Source organism: Lampetra fluviatilis, chromosome 7, assembly GCF_964198595.1.
Source record: "Lampetra fluviatilis chromosome 7, kcLamFluv1.1, whole genome shotgun sequence".
NCBI classification, from domain to species: domain Eukaryota; kingdom Metazoa; phylum Chordata; class Hyperoartia; order Petromyzontiformes; family Petromyzontidae; genus Lampetra; species Lampetra fluviatilis.
In genome coordinates this window covers 7,458,870-7,481,329 of record NC_136281.1, presented here as the reverse complement: position 1 = coordinate 7,481,329, position 22,460 = coordinate 7,458,870, and the positions used below count along the sequence as shown (strand labels likewise).

Sequence of the window (22,460 nt, the reverse complement as noted above, 5' to 3'; positions counted from 1 at the left end):
ACACATCAGAAACATGTCCTGCAGTCTCCTAGACATCTTGTTGCATTGTAAGGAGGTGTCACATGCTCTATTTATAAATGATCCACCAACCCTGCCCGAGTCACTGGATTACAAGCCACCGGCACTGCCACCCAGCTTCCATCATTACCATTGGTGTAAACTCCCAAGATATCAAACCAACACCAGCTCTTTAAAGTGTTTTTAATTTCACTTCAAAATACAGTACAGTATTACAAAAAGTAGAAGGTACTTCCTGAGTGCTTATTTAGCAAGTGAAGACAATAACATTTATAATCTTGGCGAAAGAGCTGAGGCGGAAAGCACGATTGTTAACGGGTTGACAGAATTCCACATCTAACACCAATGCTGGAATTATCCAAATATGCACATAAACATTGGAAGTATAATAAATATTAACTAAAGGCTATGAAAAATACTGTAAATTTGTATTGAAGATGCCACGTTATTTAAAATATTTGCGTCCTTGCATTTTCTATTGGTCGTGTTTGCACAGCTCTCAAAAGCACACAGAGGCCATTCCAGTTTGTAGCCCAGTGTGTTAAAATATCTCCCATTGCGCAGCTTAATGCAGATTTTCTTTTACTTCATAAACAGTGCCAAAGTTGACTTTATTTAGCCTGCATGACAACTGCTTTGTTCAAAGGTACAAAAATGTCGATCGGCTATCAAGTGTATCGTAAAGCTGTCCCAAGATCCTGGCCATAAAGACAAGCATTGAAGCTTAACATCAGTATCATATTGCTGTAAACGCCTTTGGAAAACGTGTTTTATTTTACAAACCAAAAAAATAAACTGTAATCCTTTGCATACCATTTTACAAAAGATTTTATTTAACCTGGTTAGTCTGAACATTTTGCCCACACAGTTGCCCGAGTGGTTAACCAATGAGACAGTGCTTATTCAACTGTCCTATCGCCGGGTACGTTTGTGGGGTAAGGCGTCCTGTGAGGCAGAAGTGAGACCAAGCGCAGCAGCTCGTTCAAAGAAATATGCCTGTAGCCTCTCACCAGCCTTGGCCTCGTTGGTGTGCTGAGGATTGTAGTCAAAACAGTTCCGAAATAGGAGATCCACATCTGACAAAAAGTCAGCTGTTGGTGACAAAAAATAGAAATACGCATCAGCTTTCAGGGCATCAAAGTTGTGGTTTATACAGAGGCAACAGTTTTCTTCTATCATAATGCTTAGCGGAATTATGTTGAATTGCATGGAAAATAACATTTGTATTTTGTATGTTGTGAAGCTGTTTTTGTCAGACTTACCAGAGGCGGCGTATTCCCAGCTGTTCAGCTTCTCACGTATCACATTCAAAGCAATGGGCTTTTTAACGATGTCATAATAATCTGGCACCTGTTTGAAAGTAAACGTGTCATTTTACAACAGTATGTTCACATATATTGGATATTGCAATACAAATGCTGTTGTGCGCAACTGTTGCTATGGTAGAAAAAATCAATATAAAGCATGGTTGCTATGTATTTACAGCTTTGACAGCACAACTCCAATTATAGTAACAATAGTTTTCACTTGTAATGCGCACAGTATTCACTCACACTTCATAAATATTCAGAGGCGTGAGGCACCACAGAAAAGGAGAAAAGGCAGCCAAGGTAGTTAGCCGGCACCCAATTACTCCCCAAACTCTGTGATCATATATATAAGGTGTTATCGGTCAATTGATCAGTGTTTATATGTGGGAAGAAACCAGAGCACCCGGATAAAACCCTCTTGTGCGAGGGGGCAAATCTATCTCATAGAGAGATGGAACAGATGGAGATTAGTTCACACTTGCTGTACGACCATCTCCTAGCGAGCAAGATAAAGTCAACCTCGATGCCCACAAGGTAGTTTCACGACATGTGTGTGTGATCCACCAACCCTCGCCTCCACAGTACAGGATTATCAGCGTGCGCCACCTTCGCCCAGAAAGTGGGGTCAGACACATGGGCACCACGTGTGCCATTTTTGGCCCCATTGTTTTTATTTTTGGACGTGGAACGTTGCTCTTGGCCAAGTGACATTACCTGACTGCGCTGGACCAGCTTGAGGAAGGGCCAGCTGTCAATGTGTCGGATCAGTTCGATCACTAGCTGCTCGCACGCTGTTAGCTCGTGCGTTCCCGAGTGCCGGCTTGAGCTTCGCCGGCTCGTAGATGCCTCACCACTGCCTTCTGCTGATAACACAAGAGCACAATGACACGGTGACGTGAAGATATACTCACTGGGATGTGTTGACTTCTGTAACACATTTCAATTGCAAGCTGTGGTAGTTCTCTTTACACATAATACATCAAAGTCTAAACAATTATTATACATTTTTATCATGACAAGACCTCTACACATGTGCAGCCCTTTAGTCAGTACAGTGCTGGATGGCCTCCCCACACCACGTGGGTCATTGGTGTTATTTGACCATACTATTAGCATAATAACAAGTCCGATATATAACATGCACAAAATGTGTGCGAGTCACTAACAAAAGTCAGAGGCCCGTCAGTGTGGATTGGTGAAGGTGGGGAGCATAAACATGCCAGCGTAGCACAGTATAACAAAGGATTCCGCTGGACTACCCTCTGCTGTCCAAAACATAGCCCTGCTGCAGCAACACATAACATCCGTTATGCATAGTGGTCGACCATTCATGTGTTATCCGGGCCCAGCCCTGTCTAGCTTCAGAGATGTGACACGATAAGATGGATTCCATGTGTGTTGGTCATAGACAAAACCCTACAAGGGTCGCGGGAATTATGTTTAACAGTGAATGGTCGACCCTACCGGCGTCGCTGATACGTTTGCTTGCTCGGCGTCCAGTTTCAGCTGTCCCTGGGGAGGTCTCCGAGCCACCTATGCGAACATTGGGGGGCCGCCCTCGGCTGCGTGTTGGTCCAGACACTTCCGCAGGTGAAGCTCCATTGCTGGGTGACCCGTTAGAGCGTGGTCGTGACGATGAACCTGGGCTTTTTTTGCGACCCTCCGACGCGGCCTTCTGCTTAGCTCCAGCCTTATCCAACGAGGCTAGGCTCTTCCCCGAGCCTGGGCTCTGCTTAGGAGTGCTTTTACCCGAACCTGGCAATGACTTTTGATCATTCTTGCTTGCAGAAGTGGATTGCTTGGGTCCGTTTGGTCGAGTACGTGAAGAAGCATCATTGGGAGTTTGTCTGGATTCCTGTTCAAAGTAGTTTTTACCCTGGCTGGCCACTTTACCTCGAAGCTTTACAGGCAATTTAACTCGCCCTCTCTGTGAAGACCTTTGACAGACAGACCAAGTAAACATGCATCATTTTTAATACATAGCTTAACTGAACACTAGATCATATTGATTCTATATACAAAATTGTGAGAATGCATATTAAATCAAATATACCAATACACATTGACAGATGAGCTAAAATATGTGCAAAGATGGAGGCTTTGTAATGTTCAAAGGTGAAATCAACCTATCATGGAGATCATACATTTCTACACTTGACTTAACACCAGTAAGTAATTCACAGATCATTCATTAGTGGCTTTAAATAGGGAGAAATTCATCAAGATAATTTACAGCAGGGTAAAATCAGCGTAATAGTTACCTCGCCTCTTCCTCCAATTCTTCTTCCTCATCATCTACCTCGTCCTCTGAAGTATCATCCGATTCATCTTCTTCTTGGCTCTCATCAGATTCGTCACTGTTATCATTATTCTCCTCCTCTTCTTGTTCCCCCTCCTCCTCTTCTTCCTCCTCCTCCTCCTCCTCTTCCTCCTCCTCCTCTTCCTCCTCCTCTTCACTCTCCACATATTTAGATCGTTTTCGTTCTGCTGGGCGATGCTTCCTGTTCTTGGGCCGGCAGTTCGGGCAGAACCAGTCTCCCTGTGGAATTGTCTGAAAGTAACAGCGACACACAACCAATGATAAAATAACTTCCATGACCCTCACAGCATGGGGAGGGCTCCAAGCCAGCAGAGAATTGAATAAAGTGCTGTACGTGTACAATGGCTGCTAAACCTGAATAACTCTAATTTCTTTAATATAGCACATCAACATAAGGGCATAAAATAAACTATTTATATACTGAGCGTACTAACAGCATTTATTTCCAAGGTAGAAACGATTGGAACCTACTTGCCATGCAAACTGCTGCTCACGCAGCCGTTTCACCCCGGCCCACTCCCGAGTATCCCCATTCCTCTCAGCTTTGTTATCCCCATTCCTATCTCTGCCCCACCCCCTCTCTCTCATCCACTCACTCTGGAGCCCTTATATAAGCAGCTACATTTGGAAGGTTGCCCCCTCTCTTTTCTCTCCACCCGAAGAAGACCGCTTGTGTTGCGATCGAAACATCGTGGGTTTTTTGCTTTCAATTTAGATTTTTGTTTTCTATCTACGTGACTTTACCGAAAGAACCAAGAATATGCGAACTGCGTCGATGCTAATGAGACTGTCTCAGAAACGCTTCCTGTATTTTACCTTCCAACCAAACTATGTAAATAAAAAAAGGGATCCCAAGACAGCTCGGTACAAACGCCGTACCTTGACCGGTGGCCGTAGACAGTAAGTGTGATGCCCTCGGTCACAGCCGTCGCACAGGAGCATGCACTCTGCGTCCCTCTTGCGCCGGCAAATGCGGCAGCGCGTGTTGAGCACGGAGCGCGCCCACACCACGCTGCCCTCCAGCGTGGCGAGGTGCACAAACACTTGAGACATACTGGTGCACACCATCAGCGACTCCTCCCAGCGCTCCAACAGCGTCCGATTTGCCCGAATTCCGCCACCTTCGCTGCTCTCCACTGCTGCACAAAGCATAGATTCACATGGGGGGTGGGGAAAGCTATGGCCCGTGACTTAATTCCATACGGCCCGTGGCCACTTGAGGCCTAGCAATTTAGCATGGCCCGTAAAAAGTGTTTGTACGTCACCGCAGGCATCTCAGCCCCGCTAATCGGGTACGAGAGAAAATATTTAGACCTGGAAATATTGTGTTGATATTAGCAAGCTCAGCCACTTGTCACTGCAAGGACCAATTGCAGCCACAGAAGTGATCAAGGTGACGACTTTGTGTGGTTGCCTGCCCAAGGTATTTGAAAGTCCAATTTGGCCGACGAAGACAAAAATTCCATTCTCCTACTTTTAAAGAATAATAACTAATGTAGTTCAAAAAGTAAAATAAAGCCATAATTTTGTGCTCTAACCATATTTATCATTGCAAATTCTGTTTTATCATCGCAAGTATTTCTTCTTCTCCTTGCTTTTTCTCGTGTCTGGTCTTCCATGTTTCTTGGCTTCCTCTACTGTTTAAGGACCAATGCCCTTCACACACATGTGCATTGATAAACATCTGGAGTGACTCATATGCTAATTCTACACACGTCCAGGTGTGTGTGTGTGTTTGTACGCATGTCAAACGTCGTACCAAGAGGCTCCTTAAGGAAGCGGCGGCCCAAGCCCTGCTCGATCTGCAGCAAGGCCATGGCCAGGTGACGAACTGGGAGGTTGGTTGCTTGGGGGGTACTGGTACCCAAACTCCCCCCACTGCGCCCCTCCAACTTGACATCTGAAAGTCTGCAGGAAAACACTTCATTGTAAATTACATTGCACCATTGCAGGTGTATGTTTAAAAACACGCACATACAAAATACAGCTACCTGTCCTTAGTGGAAGGCTTTTCTAGAGGTGTGCCCGTTTCCATGGCCTGTGCTGGGCCATCCTGCTCCGACTTGAGCTGTCCACTTTCTCGGAGCTTGCTGATCTTGAGGTTGCGCTCTCCCTGAGGTCCCCACACCAGCTCGTCACACATGGGGTCGTAGTGGCCGTTTTGCAAGGCTGTACGCCAGGCAAGCCGGTCTGCCACCTGCAGGCAGAATAGTGAAATGTTTTGGAAAAAGTTACATGGAACATCACGAGCATGTACTGGAAAAGCTCCAACTTCAGCTTCTGATTGAAGCAAAAGAAGCCCCCAAACTCTTTTGGCAAGCTGTGCATTGTTAAGTAACATGACAGTCTATTTTATACGCATAATCTTTATTGAAAATCTCATTGGGGTTCATGGTTAATTTCCCCAAGCTCTTAACTGGATATCGAAACATAGCGTCATATTGTAAAATGTTGTTGCTTCTCCAGAGGACATCATCACTGTCAAAACAAGGCACCTGAATGCCTCCAAGAGTTCCTTGCCAGATGCGGTCCTCCATGTCCAAAAGAAGGTCCTTCAAGCGTCCTTCCAGCTGCACTTCAGCGCTTGAAGGTGGCCCCTGACTGGACACTTTATCATCATCATTCTCCACAGGCTCTCGTTCTAGGTCGAACAATTCAAAGGCAAAATTAAGACACTATTAGTTAAGTTTGATGTTTCAAGTGAAATGGATGTAGCAGTTTGTTTCCTCTCTGAAAACTAAAGGATAAGACACCTGGTCATAGTTTCCAAGTTATTATGACATGATTATCTTGAATGCAGGATTCTCACAGTAAGCTCACGACAACAATCCCCCTCTCTGGCGAGATGAAATGTGATGCAAGGCACTCTTGCATTGCCGAGGCATTTGAGCACCCTATAAATGCACACCTTTATCCTTTACTTAGATATTGTACGTGTACACCCGCAACCCTTCTGTCAATCCACAGCCGAATGAGGATCTTCCCCACATGCGCATCGTGAGGGTAATCGACCGTATTTCCCATGCTGGTCAGTGCAGGTTAATGAAGGTAGGGAACATAGGTATTGGGAGCATATAAATAGTGAACCAATCGATTTTGCTGCATTTCCTTCTGCTGGTCACCACATAGCACATCCCTGTAGCTGCCTGTGACAACTTGGTATGTGTGGTGGCCGCCTATCCACGCACTATCCTGGCTCAACCCCACTTGGCTACCGAGATCTGACGAGATCCAGCACATTGCAGGTGATTTGACAAGAGGCAGTCAGATGCGATGACTTGCATGCTACTTCCATACCTGAGAGGTGAATGAGCTCAGTCTGTGCCAGCTGCAGGCTCTGGATGATCCGCTCCCGCTCCAGGATCAGGGCCTCACGGAGACTGCTCTCCCGTAACCCACGCAAGTTCAGGCTCTCCAAGAGCTCATCGAGTTGCTCAGGGCGATGGAAATAAAACCATCGGTTTGGGCGTTTCACCTCACAGCCCTCCTCAGTCGTCCTGTCACCACTTCCAGCAAGCTGTCCAGGCAGGGCAACAGAGAAGATATCGGTGAACACCAAAGTCACATGCTTTTAACAATTCCTCTGGATTGGAATTAAATTTTTCTTTAATACTCAATAAAATGACACTATGCGCACTCTTAACACTAGAGGTGTAACAACGGATCAGTTATTCAATTCTGAAGTTCACAATAATCCAGTATGTGTACATGTACAATATCTGAATTTTGGCATAAAACTATGTGGTCTAACCCAAAACCAAATATTGACCATTGTAACGGCAACAAAAACCTTAATTTTAAAGTTAAGCTCACAATACATGCAGTGAACTGCGTGGGAAAGAATTTAAGTTTTCCGATTTATGTTGTATGCTTTACGACTGACACAAGTGGACGCTGCAATTCAACACAATGTTAAATAAGCCATTCTTGAATCAAAATTGTGACCCTGAAACATCACCATTCATAGACTCACCAGATCATTAAACTTACACTTCATAACTTCACGCCATTTTATTTGTTTTGTTTCAAAATTAAATCTTATCACCATCACATCATCACTGCACACACGAGAAGCAGTTTCTTTAAATACCAGAGGTTCCAACTTGTGTGGGCTTGCTTTGCTGCCGTCCTCCATGCTAGTGGCCTTGTCTGGTGCCCCATGATCTCCCCTTCCAGAGGGTGGATGCAGCATGTCCTCTGTTAGCCCATGGTAGTCCTCCTCCATAAAGAGCCCCGGTATGGTGTTAAAAATCCAGTAGCGACGGTAAAATCGGTCGCGCCCCAGCGGCGCCACATTCGTACGAGCCACTGCAGAGAGGATTCTTTCAACGAGCTCCTTCTCGCGAAGCACCAAGATGTCCGCTTCCGAGATCTCTGCGCTGTTGTCATCTTTTCCCGACTTCTTTCCCTGCTTGCCTGTCAATGCGCCACAAGAATCGCAGCACTCGGCAATTATTAAATGCTTTGAGTAAACACCCTCAATCCAAGAAGAACCTGGAAGAGGTGAGCATGAAAATGTTGTGCAATGAAAGTTTAATCCCAATGCATCAATGCTGAAACCCGTGAGCATTATCTTACCTTTGCAAAAAGTGACTATTATTAGGAAATATTTGCGCGAAAAGAAAAAAACCTTTCACGTGTCACTACTGTTAAATCTGTCATGCCCTTGGAGTGTGCTGTGCTTTTGTACATTTACGAAAGTATTGCTTTAGAAAAGAAAACCTGTCGTGAAAAAACTGTAGTGTGTACAAGTACATGCCTTTTGTAAACCCACTGCTGGATGAAGGTTTCTCCACTCCGTGTTTGGTTGTGGGGGTTTCCTTGACTTACACTTCACTACGCTGATCAGTGCTGGTTGGTGAAGGTGGGGAGCATAATACAGTACAACAGCGTATTTTGCTGCACTGCCCTGTGCTGCTCACAACCTATCAACGGAGCAGCCTGTAACTAGTGTGTAGTTAGACAAAATATCATCTAAATAGACACGTTAAACACATAATTTTAACTGTTAAGAACAGTTAAGTTAGAATGGGCAGGACATGTTTCTCGGAGGGTTGATGGCCAGTGGCCGAGAATAACGAAGGGGTGGCAAGCCAAGAGTGTGAATGTGCCCGAGAGGACGTCCACGGTGGAGACTGTGCTAGCTGGGTCCTTACGTCACATGACTGTAAGAGATGGTTTGGTGAAACCTTCATCCATTCGTGATATAATTAATAGCCGATGATTATGATAATCTACGTAACAAGCTGAAGAATGTGCCCCCTTTACCCGACTTATTGCGCTCGGTGTTCTTGGGCCGGCCTCTGCGTGGCTTGCTGGAACCTGCCACTTGCTCGTCCTGGGCCGAGCCCCTGGCCGCACCATCAAGCCCCTCCGTGCTCGTGTCCATTCCAGAGTCGTCACTACGCAGTCATAACAGCGCTTCTTCTATCAACAACCGACTGTGCACAAATATCACCTTCAAATTTAATACAAATATACGAAGCCTGTCAAAAGGAGAGGCAATTAACAAGGTTAAGAGGGTTGACAAATGCTGATGGAAGAGCCAATGGGGGCAAATTGGCCAACAAAACTGTTACCCATTCCTGATGGGAAAGAAAAAAACCTGTCAGTCAAAATCATATTTAAAATTTTCACAATATTTCTACCCACACGTGATTGTTGTAGGTTTTTGAAAAATCTATTTTCAGCTGCTAAAAATGCACAAATTCACATACCCATCGACACCATTTTTGAGCGGTTCCTCCACAGGATTGCCCTGGATGAGCTTGCGTTCCTGCTCTTTAATTTTCTCCTCCTTGACCCTTCTGAGCCTGTTTGGCCGGCCAGCAACACAGGGCAAGTGTTAGGTGTCACGTCAAGATATATACGTCATTCTAGGCAGACAATTAAACATGTAAACAAAACGTACAAGTGTGCCAAATATAAATTTGAAAAGATGTTTACAAGTCAGAAGGTTAGGTTAAGGAATGTTAAAGCAAAATAAACAAAGTTAAAAAGTGCAGGACACAATGAGAACAATTAACTAGAGATTGACAAAATAAACTGCAGTTTGAATATCGAGAGAAGGGGGAAAAAAGGAAAAGGACGATGAAGGAAGAGTTGGAGAGACAAAATCTAAGTATTTTTGGGACACTACTGTACTGGTACAACCTTGGATAGGAAAGCGTGGAAGAGAAAGTGGGAGGCCTTTGCCCAGCAGTCAGAAGCACAGGCGGATGACAACAACAACATGGCAGCCACACAATGGGTCTTCCCTCACCTAGCGGCAGCCTCTTCGCGCTCACGCCGCAGCTTGGCATTTTTGAGCTCGCGGAAGTCCTGGCGCGCCTGCTTCAGCACATCGAAGTTGTCGTCGATGTAGTCGCGCGTCGTCACCAGTGTCAGCAGCTCCAAACTCAATGCTTTCACAATCATCAACTTCTCCGCTAAACACACAAGATGCCAGCAAACGAACGCAATGAGAAGTTGCAATTACACAAGCCATTGTTTCAGGTAATTCATCATGTAAAAAAGGGCACAACGACTTTTTTGGATATGCACAACACACAGATAATACTCACAAAATAATGGCACTGAAAGTGAGGGACGTTCAATCACTGTTCAGTGTCTATGTTGGCAGAGCTTGTGCTTACCTGGGGTGAGATCGTACGCCGAGACATTTGCCAGCCGCTTGAGGAGGCCGGGCTGGCTGAGCCGTAACTCCACACAGGGCCCATCCATGGTGTCAAAGCCACCACGCTGCTGATATCGGTACTTGGAGTTGGCAGGCATCACATCAGAGCCGGCCATGAGCACATGAAGGCGCAGGATTTCTGAGACCGAGCAGCTATCCATGTCCAGTTTGCGGAGGGAACGACCTGCACAATGTACACACACCAGGGACGTGTAACACACCCACTTTGCCACCTCTAAAGGGTTTGAGAGTCATCTTGCCTGAAGAAAACGTTTCCTGTAATGCTGCAGATAATATATATCATAAGGAGTACAAATTCACTCATGGTGTTTATGTATTTTACAATCCCATCGCAGGTCAGGATTTTCTACCATACCCTGGTGCAGCTGTGGCCAAGCTGCAGCCATCGCAGCCACAGCGCCGATGGCTGCCTTGGTGTTGTCCTGCTCCTCTTCAAGGGCCTCGGACAGCCCAGTCACTGCAGCCCATAGATGAGACAATCATCAGCTTCACTGCTTGCATGTTGTAACCATTTTGGGCATTTCATGAACAGAACATGCTTTTGTTTTTAAGTGAATTTTACATTATGTAGTGAAGCCAATCGCAAATAAGTCAAACTTAACTTGGTAAAAATACCTGTTGGAAGTTTTAAATAAAGACCCTTTCCACTTAAATGATATAAATTAACTATACAGACTCATTCAGACGCTGTCGCCTCGACAGACCTAGTTTTCACCTGAGGACGGCTGCTTGCGTTGTGGTCGAAACGTCGTGAGAATTGTTTTAGGTTTTATTTTTATTATTCTATTACTTCCCTTCTACGTGACTTTACCGAAAGAACCAAGAAGATGAATCCCTGCAGTCACGAAAGCTTTAAATCGAAATATACAGACTTATACAGATGCTCTTTATTTATAGACAGGTAAGAACCTATTTGAAATAAAACGTCTCTTTATATTGGGAAAAATTGGTTTAAATAGGTATAGCCAATGTAAACAAAAAAATCCCATGTGCGGAGATCACAATTCTAATAATTTAAAGCTAAACGATATTAAATTATACATTCAATACGAAGTGATATAAGTTTAACTTCATCATCAGCCAGTAAATACTAAGCATGCCTGGTAATACAGAACTAATACCCTCAAGCAGCTTGCTGGAAATCGACTCAAATGGAGCTGAAACTCTATTTTGCTGGTGTGATAAATTCTTCATACTTTTTGCATCAGCATCCGTGGGTTGTTCCCGCACGCCATCTTCCTCCTCAGCAGTCATTGTTTGGAAGATGGCAGAGAGGAAGAAGAAGAGTAACTCGCAGAGCGGGCCCTCTGGGTCATGGTCCACCATGGCCTCCTCCACCATGTCTACAATCACATCACAACACCAAAGAATATTACAATTTTTATTATTATTTATACCGAACCTACAATTCAGAATATCTTGAGGTGGAGGAACAAAGGGTATTTGAGATAACAAAAGAAGCACATGGTAAGAAAAGGCTGCGGACTAAATAACGTGGAAAAACAAGGCAGCATCTACATTCTCACACAGACATTCACGATTGTATAAACTTACATCACGGCTCATTACAAAAATGGCTCAGAACTGCACAATTAGAATGTTTTTTGTTCACAAGCCTCTACCCGTGTCATTTTAATGATGAATGGTTAAACAAACTATTATCCCCGCGAGTGTTTGAAAAAAATTTACCGAGCGTGATGCCATTCGGAAATTCATCCTTGAGGTCAAAGAAATCCCCAAATGCATGTAGGAACTCTAGCAGCATGAGGGCGTCGCCAAACAGCTCCGGAGGCAATCGTGTCCGCACTGCAAGGGGCTCAGGCAGAGCCTGAGAACACAGAGGGCAGTGGAAATCAGGGGAGATGCACACCCACATCATGAGCATATTTGCCCGATATTGACATTGTGTGTGAATAAGGGCATTGGCAAAATCATCAAAAAATTCCAAACGAATTCTCGTACTCACCTTCAAGTCTTCACATTCCATGTCATCTCGCAGTCGATTCCACTCCTTGATGTACTCTGCATATTTACGCTTCTCTTCACGCAATTTTTCACGCTCCTGGCAAACCGTGCGACATGCCAAAAGACTTGTGTAACCAGACATTCCACTTCGACTTTTTATCGAGATTTGCTAAACTGTATTATTACTCACATGGAGATGTGCAGGAGTTATTAGCGTTAGTAATTTTCCGATAAGCTTCCCATTCTTCCATGTGGTTATTATTTTACTATATTCCTTTTACTGGCAAAGGGTCCACTTAATAAAAATCTGTTCAAGGCACCATTCAATTTTAATTATGACATTGGCACAAATATATTTCTGACAACGACTAAAATCTGCAGAACCACATTTTACAGAGGGTAATAGTTTGATTTAGTCATTAGAAAAACAGAATATGTATAAACCAGGGCAATTTATGAAGGTCAATCAGGATCAACATTCTTAAAGAAAGCAGAAAACAATAACAGGATAGAGTTCTTTTGGAATATTTTATTTGAAAATAAAAAGCCAAATGTCAATGTTTCTTAAGAATAAAGTTTTAAAGCAGTACCTAGTACTCATGATGACAGATCATCAACAAGGACCCGACAAAGAAAATTAAGCAAAAACTGAAAACTATACAGATATCAAGGAGTGATGTGTACATACAAATAAAAAGAGAAACAGAAAAAGGAACAGGTGAATCAGGGACCTCGAATCAGATACATTGTTTCCTGTTAGGATAAGCAGGCGGCCTTGGACTGAACACGTCACTAAAATAGATGATGGCTAATGGTGGATGATTGTAACAAAATGGCAGTCAAAGGGCAGAAAGCAGCGTATAAGATTGACTAGTACAGAGATGACGTGATGACATCAGTTCATGTGTCATCAATGAACTGTGAAAAATGCAAATGGTGTGGAGGAGACCTTCGAACAATAAATAGCCGATTTTTAGAAAGGGCTAAGAAAAACAAAATATTAGAACACAAAGTAACTTATAGTGGGGGATTAAATTAAAAACCTTTTCTTTCATTTCCTTGAGCCGCTCTTTCTCCTTGAGTTTTTCCTGCCTTTGCGTCATCCTGGCCTCCAGCAGGTTCCTCCGGAGCTGCTGCTCCCGGGCATAAGCGCTCACGCTTGCACTCTCCTCATTCTGCCGGAGACCCGGAGCTTTGTTTTCTTTGGCATGGGCGGCTGCTGCACAACAGCAGACATTACAGAATCCATAATTAGCTTTCTATCAAATGCGTTTATGGCCATGTCATTACACTTCCAGATCTTGAGTGTTAACTGATATTTCTCCCAAGACAGTATTCGGAATGGAATGATGTGGAAATATATCTATGACAATCAATTGGGACCCAAACAATACTGTAGGTGCATTGCTTGCCCAAGAATATGTTTTTTTCTGAGTGATTTGTATGCAAATATTTTGATGACAAGAAATGTTTTATTCATGCCCACACCTGTACAGTTCAGATAGCTAAAATAAGTGTACAATATAGAAATAAAAATACTGTACAAGTGACAAAACCAATGCATGGACCAATTACAAAAAATAAGTATAGATGGGAGACTACAGAAAGATGGTACATAAGAGGGAACACGTTGCAAAGAAATCATGACAAAAGATGTCAGAGTACATACATATAGTACAGGAGAACCTTGAATATTGCGGGTTTGTTTGAGATTTTTACCTATCGCGGGCAACCTCTCAGTAAATCAATTTAGCTATAGCAGGGATTAGTTTTGGCCTTTCGCAGATATACTGGACACGGAAGCTGATACCGTGGTGTGGCGCGGGCAAGGAACGCAAGGCAAGTCAGTCACACCTCGACCTTTGCCGTATAAGCATCTCGCGGACAAAACAAAAAGAGAAAGATCTCCCATAGAGCCTTAACAGACTATTGGTGAAAGTGCTGTTAGCGAGCACCTATGAAGGCCGGCACAGCACACGAGGGGGTGGGTTGCCAGCACCACACCTGGCTGCCTTTGTCTCCCGGGTGGCTATGTTTACACATCGCATCAGGTACTCATTTGAGGCTGAGTTGACGTAGGGGAAAGCCCAGAACCAGTTAAGATTGTCATCAATAGTGTTGGCTGCGAGTGGAAATCTAACTCGGGTAGCCGGGTTCGTGGCAGAGCGCAAACCGTCGCGGACAAACACACGCGCTTTGGATCATCATCAGCAAGTACAGTATTTATTAAGCATTTAAACTATTTATTGTCTAGGAATGTTTTTTGTATGGGGTTTTTACGTGTTTATTCAAATTTTTTATTTAGTTCATTTGGCATACAGTATCGTCCCTATTTCAATTGTGATGTGTCTTTTCGGTTGCCAAGTACTTAACCCCATTATTTAGGTTAGGCTTAAGTATCGCGGTTTTGGCTTTCGCGACACTTTCCAAGAACGTAACCCCCCACCCCCCCACGATATTCGAGGGTCTCCTGTACAGTAAATCCCCATTTAACACTCGTTCGCACAACACATTTTTGCTTAAACGCTGTTTTTGTTATTTAGAACGTTTTTCGCTTAACGCGTACCATGCCCGCTTTAACGCGAGTCTCGCGCATGACAGACTACTTTTTTGAGTGGCGTGGGTCTAGGCAGCATTGTTCGGTGATGCTATGTAGAACTTCTTTCACACCATACATAGCCAGCCGTGCTCATCAGAGATACGGATGCAAGGAGCTGGTACTGTACTAATGCGTGCTGTGATACACGGCGGGTCTTTCTCTTCCTCCGTCTTTGCTCCAGCATCTTTGTGTGCCTTGTGTCATCCGACTTCCATATCTTTTTCACTCCCCATCTCTCTCACGCACTTTATATTTAAATAAAGGACTGTCACACACAGCATATGTACGGCACTGTCAAAAATTTACAGGCTGGAACGGCACCCCCACCGTTATCATTATTCCTGATGGGAAAATTACTCCCGTTTAACGAGGATTGGCTTTATACAGCGAGGACTTGCTGTATACAAAAGACAAAAATAGTACAGCACACCCTTAATGCGTTCCTGGAGAACGGCATGAATATAAAATCTACGACTTTTATTACTCAAAGCTTATGATGAAAATAGGGTGGGGGGGGCATAAGCATACATTATATTTAAACAGAACCATATAAATTGTATGCAAATACAGCAAAAGCTCTTGTCAAATATGCCCGTTGATCTGAGAGTTATACTTTTGGCTCACCAAATTTTCAAAGTACATAACACTTTTCAAGAAAGAAACGAAGTCTACATTTTAACTATGATATACCTAACAATCACCCAGGAATGTCCTTAACGCTCATGACGTCACTCCACATCGACCATCCCCCCTCATTAATATTCATAAGCAGGTGATGTCTTCCAAATGTACCCCCCCCCCACCCCTCATTCATAATCATGAGCTGGTGACGTCACTCCACATCGAATAGCCCCCCCTCATTACTAATGAGCGGGTGATGGCACTCCACATGGAGAACCCTCCCTCATTAATAATCATGAGCAGGTGACGTCACCATATCGAAACCATCCCCCCCTCTATTGATAATTATTAGCGGGTGACGTCACTCCACATGGGGGGGCGAGGTGCCTCCTCCCCCCTCCTCAGCGTCATAACCCTCACTACAAAGGCAGAACCCTCACGTCACGCGATCTCTGTAACGCTGTTGAGACATCAAAGTAAAAAGGACGTCATGATGAACAAGGGATTATAACCTTAAAATTAAATAGGTCTGTGTCCCCACGCCCTTACAAATTGCACACGCATTAATGCAATTAATATCACGTCGCAGTCTGCTTTTCGCTTGCAAGTTTCAGATTTACTGGAATACACCCATCCATGGACGGGCAAAAGGCTAGTAATAAATAATATACAATTTGACAAAGGTACTTACCAGTCAGTTGTATATCATTCTACATTAATTGCAGAAACGCAGTAGGGCCATTTAAACTACAGTATACAGTAGTACAGAATTCAGCTAGCGCCACCACTCGTTAGCGTCCTGAAGCTCCCATAAACAACAGATCTATGAAAAGTGTACGGCAAGATGCCACGTGGCTGTCGAAATTTTTCCGGATACGTGAAGGAAAATTTGTATCACTGTCTATGACAGATGTGAGTTAATAGAGCATTCCGGATGGTAAAGTGCCAGATAACAGAGCTTTTGCTGTATTAAAGAATACATTGTATAGTATTTGTGTTATTAAACTTACCTTTCACAATGAACATAAACATGTTTAAAAGTACAAATATCAATGAATAAATAAATTTACCTTTTACGGTATTATTTTAACTCACCTTTAATAGCACTTAATTTTTGTTTAGGGGGCCATGGTTCGCGGTAACAGTGCGTAGTTCCAAAAAATTAAGGTAATAGACTCGCGTGTAAAACAGTGTGACAAAGGCAGACTGAGAGGCAGAGCATCGCGTGGGTAACGTTCGCACACTCACCATGCACGCCGCTGCCATGTGTCAATACAATACTTCTTGTCGGATAGTAGTGTGCTAGGGCCGCGGATATTTAAAACACTACCCCGCGAATTTCAATAGCACTACAATAAATCTGTTGCGATTACGCAATGCCGCATTTGTAAAACCCGCTAATATTCAGGGTTTACTGTGCAGACAAAACACATAATACAGTATAAACAGTGCTAAGACAGGACAAAAGATGAGGCAGTAAAAGACAGTACAAACGCCGTGATTATTGTACAAAAGACAGTACGTAAAAAGCCTAAATTATTACATTCTATTCGAGTAGGCAAAATAAAAAATGAGTTTCATTTGCAGTGATGTCATTTTCTCTATCTCACCTGCTCTTCTCATTGCTTCTTTCTTCTCTCTCAATTTCTCCATTTCTCGCTCGGCTTTGTTGCTGTGATGCTGAGAACCATCTCTGTCCATGTCACCAGCAGCCTGAGAAACAGTTCACATTGTATACAATCAGCTACACTAAAATGTAATGTTCCCAACCAGTCCATCAAAATTATCAGTAATTATTGTTCTCTGAAGTTTATATGGGTTTTACTGTGTCATAAGAGTTTAGTAAACTTGCACATTGGCACAAATTCATGATTCATCAATGTTAAATAGTCATCTTGAACTTTGTCGTAACCTCTCACCATTGGCACCTGACTCTTAGGACGCACACGGCGTGACACAGAGTTGCTGTTAAACATCGGGGCTCCATCGGGAAACACTGCCCGGAAGTTGAACTCATTCAGCTTGTACTTGGCCACTGTGCTGGCCTGCAAAGGTAATGCATTATGGTTAATATGGTTCCAGCAGCTTCACCAACATACCATTTATAAGTAAGCATGCAGGTACAATTTATGACTGTCATTTTCAACATTCGAAGATTATTCTAAATTAAGCATACAATTGGGAAATTACTTAAATATAATTGAAATAACATACATACCTTTACTTTAATGACTCCATTTAAAACTTCTGTGTTCTGCTTCAAGAACATTTTAACTTTTTCCCTTGTGAAAAATCCTTTCCGGCGACTAATGGAAACACAAACAATAAACATTATTATTAGGTACAAAGTCAAAGTAAAAAAGTGTTTTATTAGTTTTACTACTATAATAAAACAGTACGCAAAATATGTACACTTACCCAATTACACTAGCCTCAATAATAAATGGCTGCCTTGATTCCATCTTGAGCAACTTTACTTTGTATCGGTATAGCGCAGGGTTTCGGACTCTGTGGGTTATTTTGGGAAGAGAGAAAAAATTAGCAAGTCAAAAAACTTCAATGACAACTGCAACGCCAAAGATGCATGAGCAATGTCACTCACATGAGTAATTTGAATGAGAAATAAATATATTTAAATTTATTTGTTATAAATATGGTCCAGAAAAGTAATTCTTACAGGCCTGAGCCACTGTCATCTTTATCTTCTTCTCCATCACTGTCGCTGATCACAATCACGTCAGCCTTTGCAGCATGCCCATTGGCCCTGCCGTTTTCCATTGGAGGCGATACCACTGCCATCACGCAGCAACTTTGTCTGTTAGGTTCACACGAAAGCACAAATGTTGAAATCAACACTCTGTAAAAGCATATACAAGTCAAACTGTCTTTACTGTGCGAAAGAAGTTCAACATACATACAGTAGAACCAGAGTAATACATACAGTATACCATATTCTCCAGATTATAAGATACACTCGATCCCCCCCCCTATATTTGAAAGCAAACGTTAAGGGTATGTTTTTTATTATCTAGTAAGGTGTGACCAGATTTGCATAAATGCATTGACACTGGTCATTTGTGGAGCACCTGATTATATGGAGCAGATTATAATCCGGAGAATATGGTAAATAAACTGATGCTTTAGTTAATTGGCTTTCCAGAACAATCTTGTACAGAATTTGTTTAAGCACCACGTAAACCAGGGGAGGCAAAGCGTCTAGAACCTAAGAGCTACTTACCGACATTTTCACGTGACCGAGAGCCACAAGATACGTGTGCGGTGGTCACATAAGGTCGGTTAGTGCTCACTGGTTGGTTGTGAGGAAATATATCTGCAAGAGCACTTCGGGAGTACTCATGTCTGGCTCCATTTCCAAGGGTGAGTGCCCTGGGTCGCTCTCACTTCCACAGACTTTTCCTCTTTTAAATAAAGTTCTTTAGACAAGTTACAAATTTGTTGTGTCTCTATCGAGCCGTGCTTTAACTCCCCGGGGAGGCACATTCGGCTCACGAGCCGCGGTTTGACCACCCGTGGTGTAAATTCTCGCACAACATACCTAGCACCGCTGGCATGCACCACCTCCACTTGCTCGCCGATTAAAAAGCGGTCTTTGAAGAAGGCGTACACATCCTCGCACAGATCCTGGAAGCGTGTGCGGGTTGTGCAAGCGGCCAGGTAGAGTAGCGGCGCGAGCAGCACTGATGGCAGCTTCTGGAGAGAGGCACGAGCTTTCTCCTCTGAATCGAGAGCCTCCTGGTAGGTGAAGCCAGACTTGCCCGTCACCGCACAGCTCCACACCAAGCTATTGCACAGGATGGTGCGCTCAAAAAACTCACTGAGAGTGAGCGAGAGAGAGCGATAACATAATGGGGAGAAAAGTATCATTCATTAGCTAGTGTTTGAAGCACTTAGAGGCATGTTGGCATGGATAAACAATAAACACTGGGCTTGATATCAGTTGGAGCTGTCTCTGGAAAATATTTTACTGGATTGGGTACCCCCGGAAAATATTCCAAGAAATTAAGCTCTGGTTAAATATCATAACCAGCTCCAAGTTAGGTATGGCATGAAATGCGCATAGTAAAGTTTTCAAGCATTTCAGTTATGTAACATGGCTAACATAAAAAAAAGGTATGCAAGTACTTAACATCTATGTTATTTCCAAAGCGGGCATTCTTTTTCAGTGCGCAATGGATCATAATTTAGGTCTCGAGTTTCGCACGAAGTCGCACGCCGAGTTTAATAGGGGGGGGGGGGGGGCGCACATGTAGAACACTTGATGAACTGCGGGCACCAGATATCGCCCAAAGTCAATGTGGCTTGGCTGTGGAGGCCACAAACCCTGCTGGACCCACGTGTCGCTCTCGTTGGCGATATGAGAGGCCAGCTCCAACTCTAACCCCCTCCTCGCCGTTAAGGAACCTGAACCTGGGTTTGGTTGCCACCTGTCCGGCTTTCCCACGATCGTCCTCTTATTGAGCCATCTGTCCTAGGAAATACGTACTATACGTCGTTACGGTTATGTCAGTTAAATGCAGTTACGCCCTCTTACTCCCCATACGTTCCGATTATTTGTACCCCAGGAGGTAGTAATTATAATCCTGGGATCGACCAACCCAACATTTGAAACAACAGGGGCGTTCGCCTGGGCAAGGGAGATCTCCAAGGGCTTTGGTATCTGTCCACATAACCACACGGAGCCATCCCTGATGCCAACCATGTGCTTGGCTGGTGGCGTGAGTGGCACGGATGATGGACAGGAGACAGCATCATCAGCAGCAGCACACGGAGTGTGGGCGAGCGGTTGGTTTTGTTTGTGCCGCGGTCTGCATGGGGAGCCATGAAAGATGGCGAATCGCGTCTCAAGGCAGCGACAATTAATGAGATGAATGACCCGGCCCCTCTCCAGCCGAGGCATTGAGCCCCTTTCACAATGCGCTCACGACAAGCCAGGCCCCGAGGAGAGTTCATTGCTCCTCCTTCCCCCCCCGCCCGCCCTCTCACGGCGCGATACCGAAACAAAAAAAGTACAATGTGTCCTTCCTGGTCCGCCACGAGGCCTTGGGCTCAATCATCAAAATCGCCATCATCATTATCACCGACACCACCGCTACGACCAATTATCATCACAACCACCACCACCCTGGCCGCCATAATCAATCATCGTGATCACCAAACATCACCACCAACACCACCACCTCGTCCATCTCGAACTGGCGAGATGACAGCGCCGACAAAACACAAAAACCTCGTCACTAATTCACACAAACGAGGCCCTCCGTGGCAATACAAAACGCCTCTCGGCACTCACTCGTAGTCCCGGAACGCCTCGTTGGTGACCTTGCAGAGGAAGAGGCCCTCGTCGGGCCTCAGCTGGGCCGGCGGGGCCTGCCGCAGGAACGGCTTGCGGTGCAACAGCGGCATCCTCCCGCTCTCGTCGCCCACCACCAACACCACCACCACCAACACGAACCACAAGACGGACCGACCGACCCGGCACTCCTCCCCCCACCACCCCGGGGCGTCTCACCCTCCTCAGACCCCTTTCACAACCCTCGGTCTTCTCTTCACAAACTCCTGTTCGTCTCCTCTCCGTCGCGCGTTCTTTCTCTCTCTTCCTTTGCTCCACCTACTCCCTCTTCCTCCACAACTTCTATTTCTCTCCTTCACAGCCTCTTTACGCCTCCTCGTTCTAAGCCCGCAACCGGTCTAAGATGGAATGAAAGCAGCAGCAGCCGCCAAGCGAGCGCCGCTCGATGGATTTGGAGGGAAAGGCCGCCGCCTTCTCCTCCCTCAGCTCCGCCTGTTCCTGGTCGGCCTCCTCCTCCTCCCCCACCACCACCACACCAACAGCAGCCACGCGGTGGCGGGGACAATGAACCGCCTTCCTCTGCCGATTACCACGATGCTTAGATGCTATCAAGATGAGATGGGGGGGGGAATAACAAAAAAGACGAGCTAATGTGCTCTCAAGCCACCAATTCTGGGATGTTGATGGACGCACGGCACTTGCGATCGAATGTTTGAACAATCTCCAGGCCACCCGTGCCCAACCCCGAGGTTTATTTTATTCCACACACGATAATAAAAAAGCAAAGATGAGGCAACTTTATTGTCTCAACAGACTGCTGGGGGAGGGTCTAACCGAAGATAAATGGGGTTTGGCCTCGTCCCCGGGCCCTCTCAAACCCAGTTAGCGTCTAAACCACCACCACCTCAACCTCCTCCTCCCCGTGTCTATCCTATGTGTGGTGTTGTTGTTGAACAGAGAACGCGAGAGCGAAAATAAAACCGAGAGGGGGGCACAGGAAGGAGGAGATGAATGAGGAAGCAGGGCCGGTCAGGGGGAGGTGGATTGATGGGGGGGGGGGCTCTGAGCCCTCATTGGCCCCGCCCCCTCCTGGCCGTGGGTCACGCCCCCGGTCGTGACGTGCAGGGGCTGGGGGTGGGGGGACCACCACAACGTGGTTTCATATTCTTGTTGTGGTTTTCACACCTGATGATGAGTGCTTGTTTCTAGATTTGAAGCTTTCGTGACTGCAAGGATTCATACTATTCTTTTTTTCGGTAAAGTCACGTAGGTAAAAAATGAAATTAAAATTAATAAAAATAAAATAATAAAAATCACGATTTTTGCACACAGCGTTGGTTTACGGTGCTTTTTCTGCAATATTTTGCTGTCTTTTCTTGGATTTTCTGTTTGCACATATTCACTTTAAGATGTTTTCTTGTTCATGTTTTTGTTTGTTTCGGTTGCACCCGAATCAAGAGCCGAATGGCTCACAGGGCTATACCTAATAAATGAACTTGAACTGAAAGAACCAAGAATATGAATCTCTTGCAGTCACGAAAGCTTTAAATCGACAACGTGGTTTGCTGTGGACACCGCCAGCAGCTGTGGAGACTCGGGAGTGTTGCACGCGTGTTCCA

At 44.7% G+C, this 22,460-nt stretch overlaps 1 protein-coding gene across 3 annotated transcripts; it reads right to left on the bottom strand.

Moving 5' to 3' along the window:
* Positions 1–187: 187 nt before the first annotated feature.
* On the bottom strand, positions 188–21,864 carry BAZ1A (bromodomain adjacent to zinc finger domain 1A). 3 transcript variants are annotated; one of them, XM_078858347.1, is made up of 27 exons: positions 20,842–21,864; positions 19,087–19,365; positions 18,208–18,345; positions 17,949–18,038; positions 17,749–17,836; positions 17,450–17,575; positions 17,141–17,243; positions 13,354–13,529; positions 12,312–12,407; positions 12,035–12,173; positions 11,542–11,688; positions 10,701–10,802; positions 10,284–10,508; positions 9,911–10,076; positions 9,366–9,461; positions 8,917–9,050; positions 7,739–8,064; positions 6,946–7,165; positions 6,144–6,289; positions 5,640–5,845; positions 5,408–5,556; positions 4,528–4,787; positions 3,590–3,879; positions 2,793–3,265; positions 2,043–2,191; positions 1,281–1,368; positions 188–1,109 (listed from the first exon to the last, which is right to left on the bottom strand). In XM_078858347.1, the coding sequence occupies exons 1-27, from the start codon at positions 20,952–20,954 to the stop codon at positions 931–933; spliced, it is 4,704 nt and encodes a 1,567-aa protein (XP_078714473.1). In that variant the 5' UTR covers positions 20,955–21,864; the 3' UTR covers positions 188–930. The 3 variants fall into 3 exon arrangements, with proteins under 3 accessions (XP_078714473.1, XP_078714474.1, XP_078714475.1); XM_078858348.1 differs by having other exon boundaries at positions 2,043–2,188; XM_078858349.1 differs by having other exon boundaries at positions 4,528–4,784.
* Between the last annotated feature and the right edge of the window lie 596 nt (positions 21,865–22,460).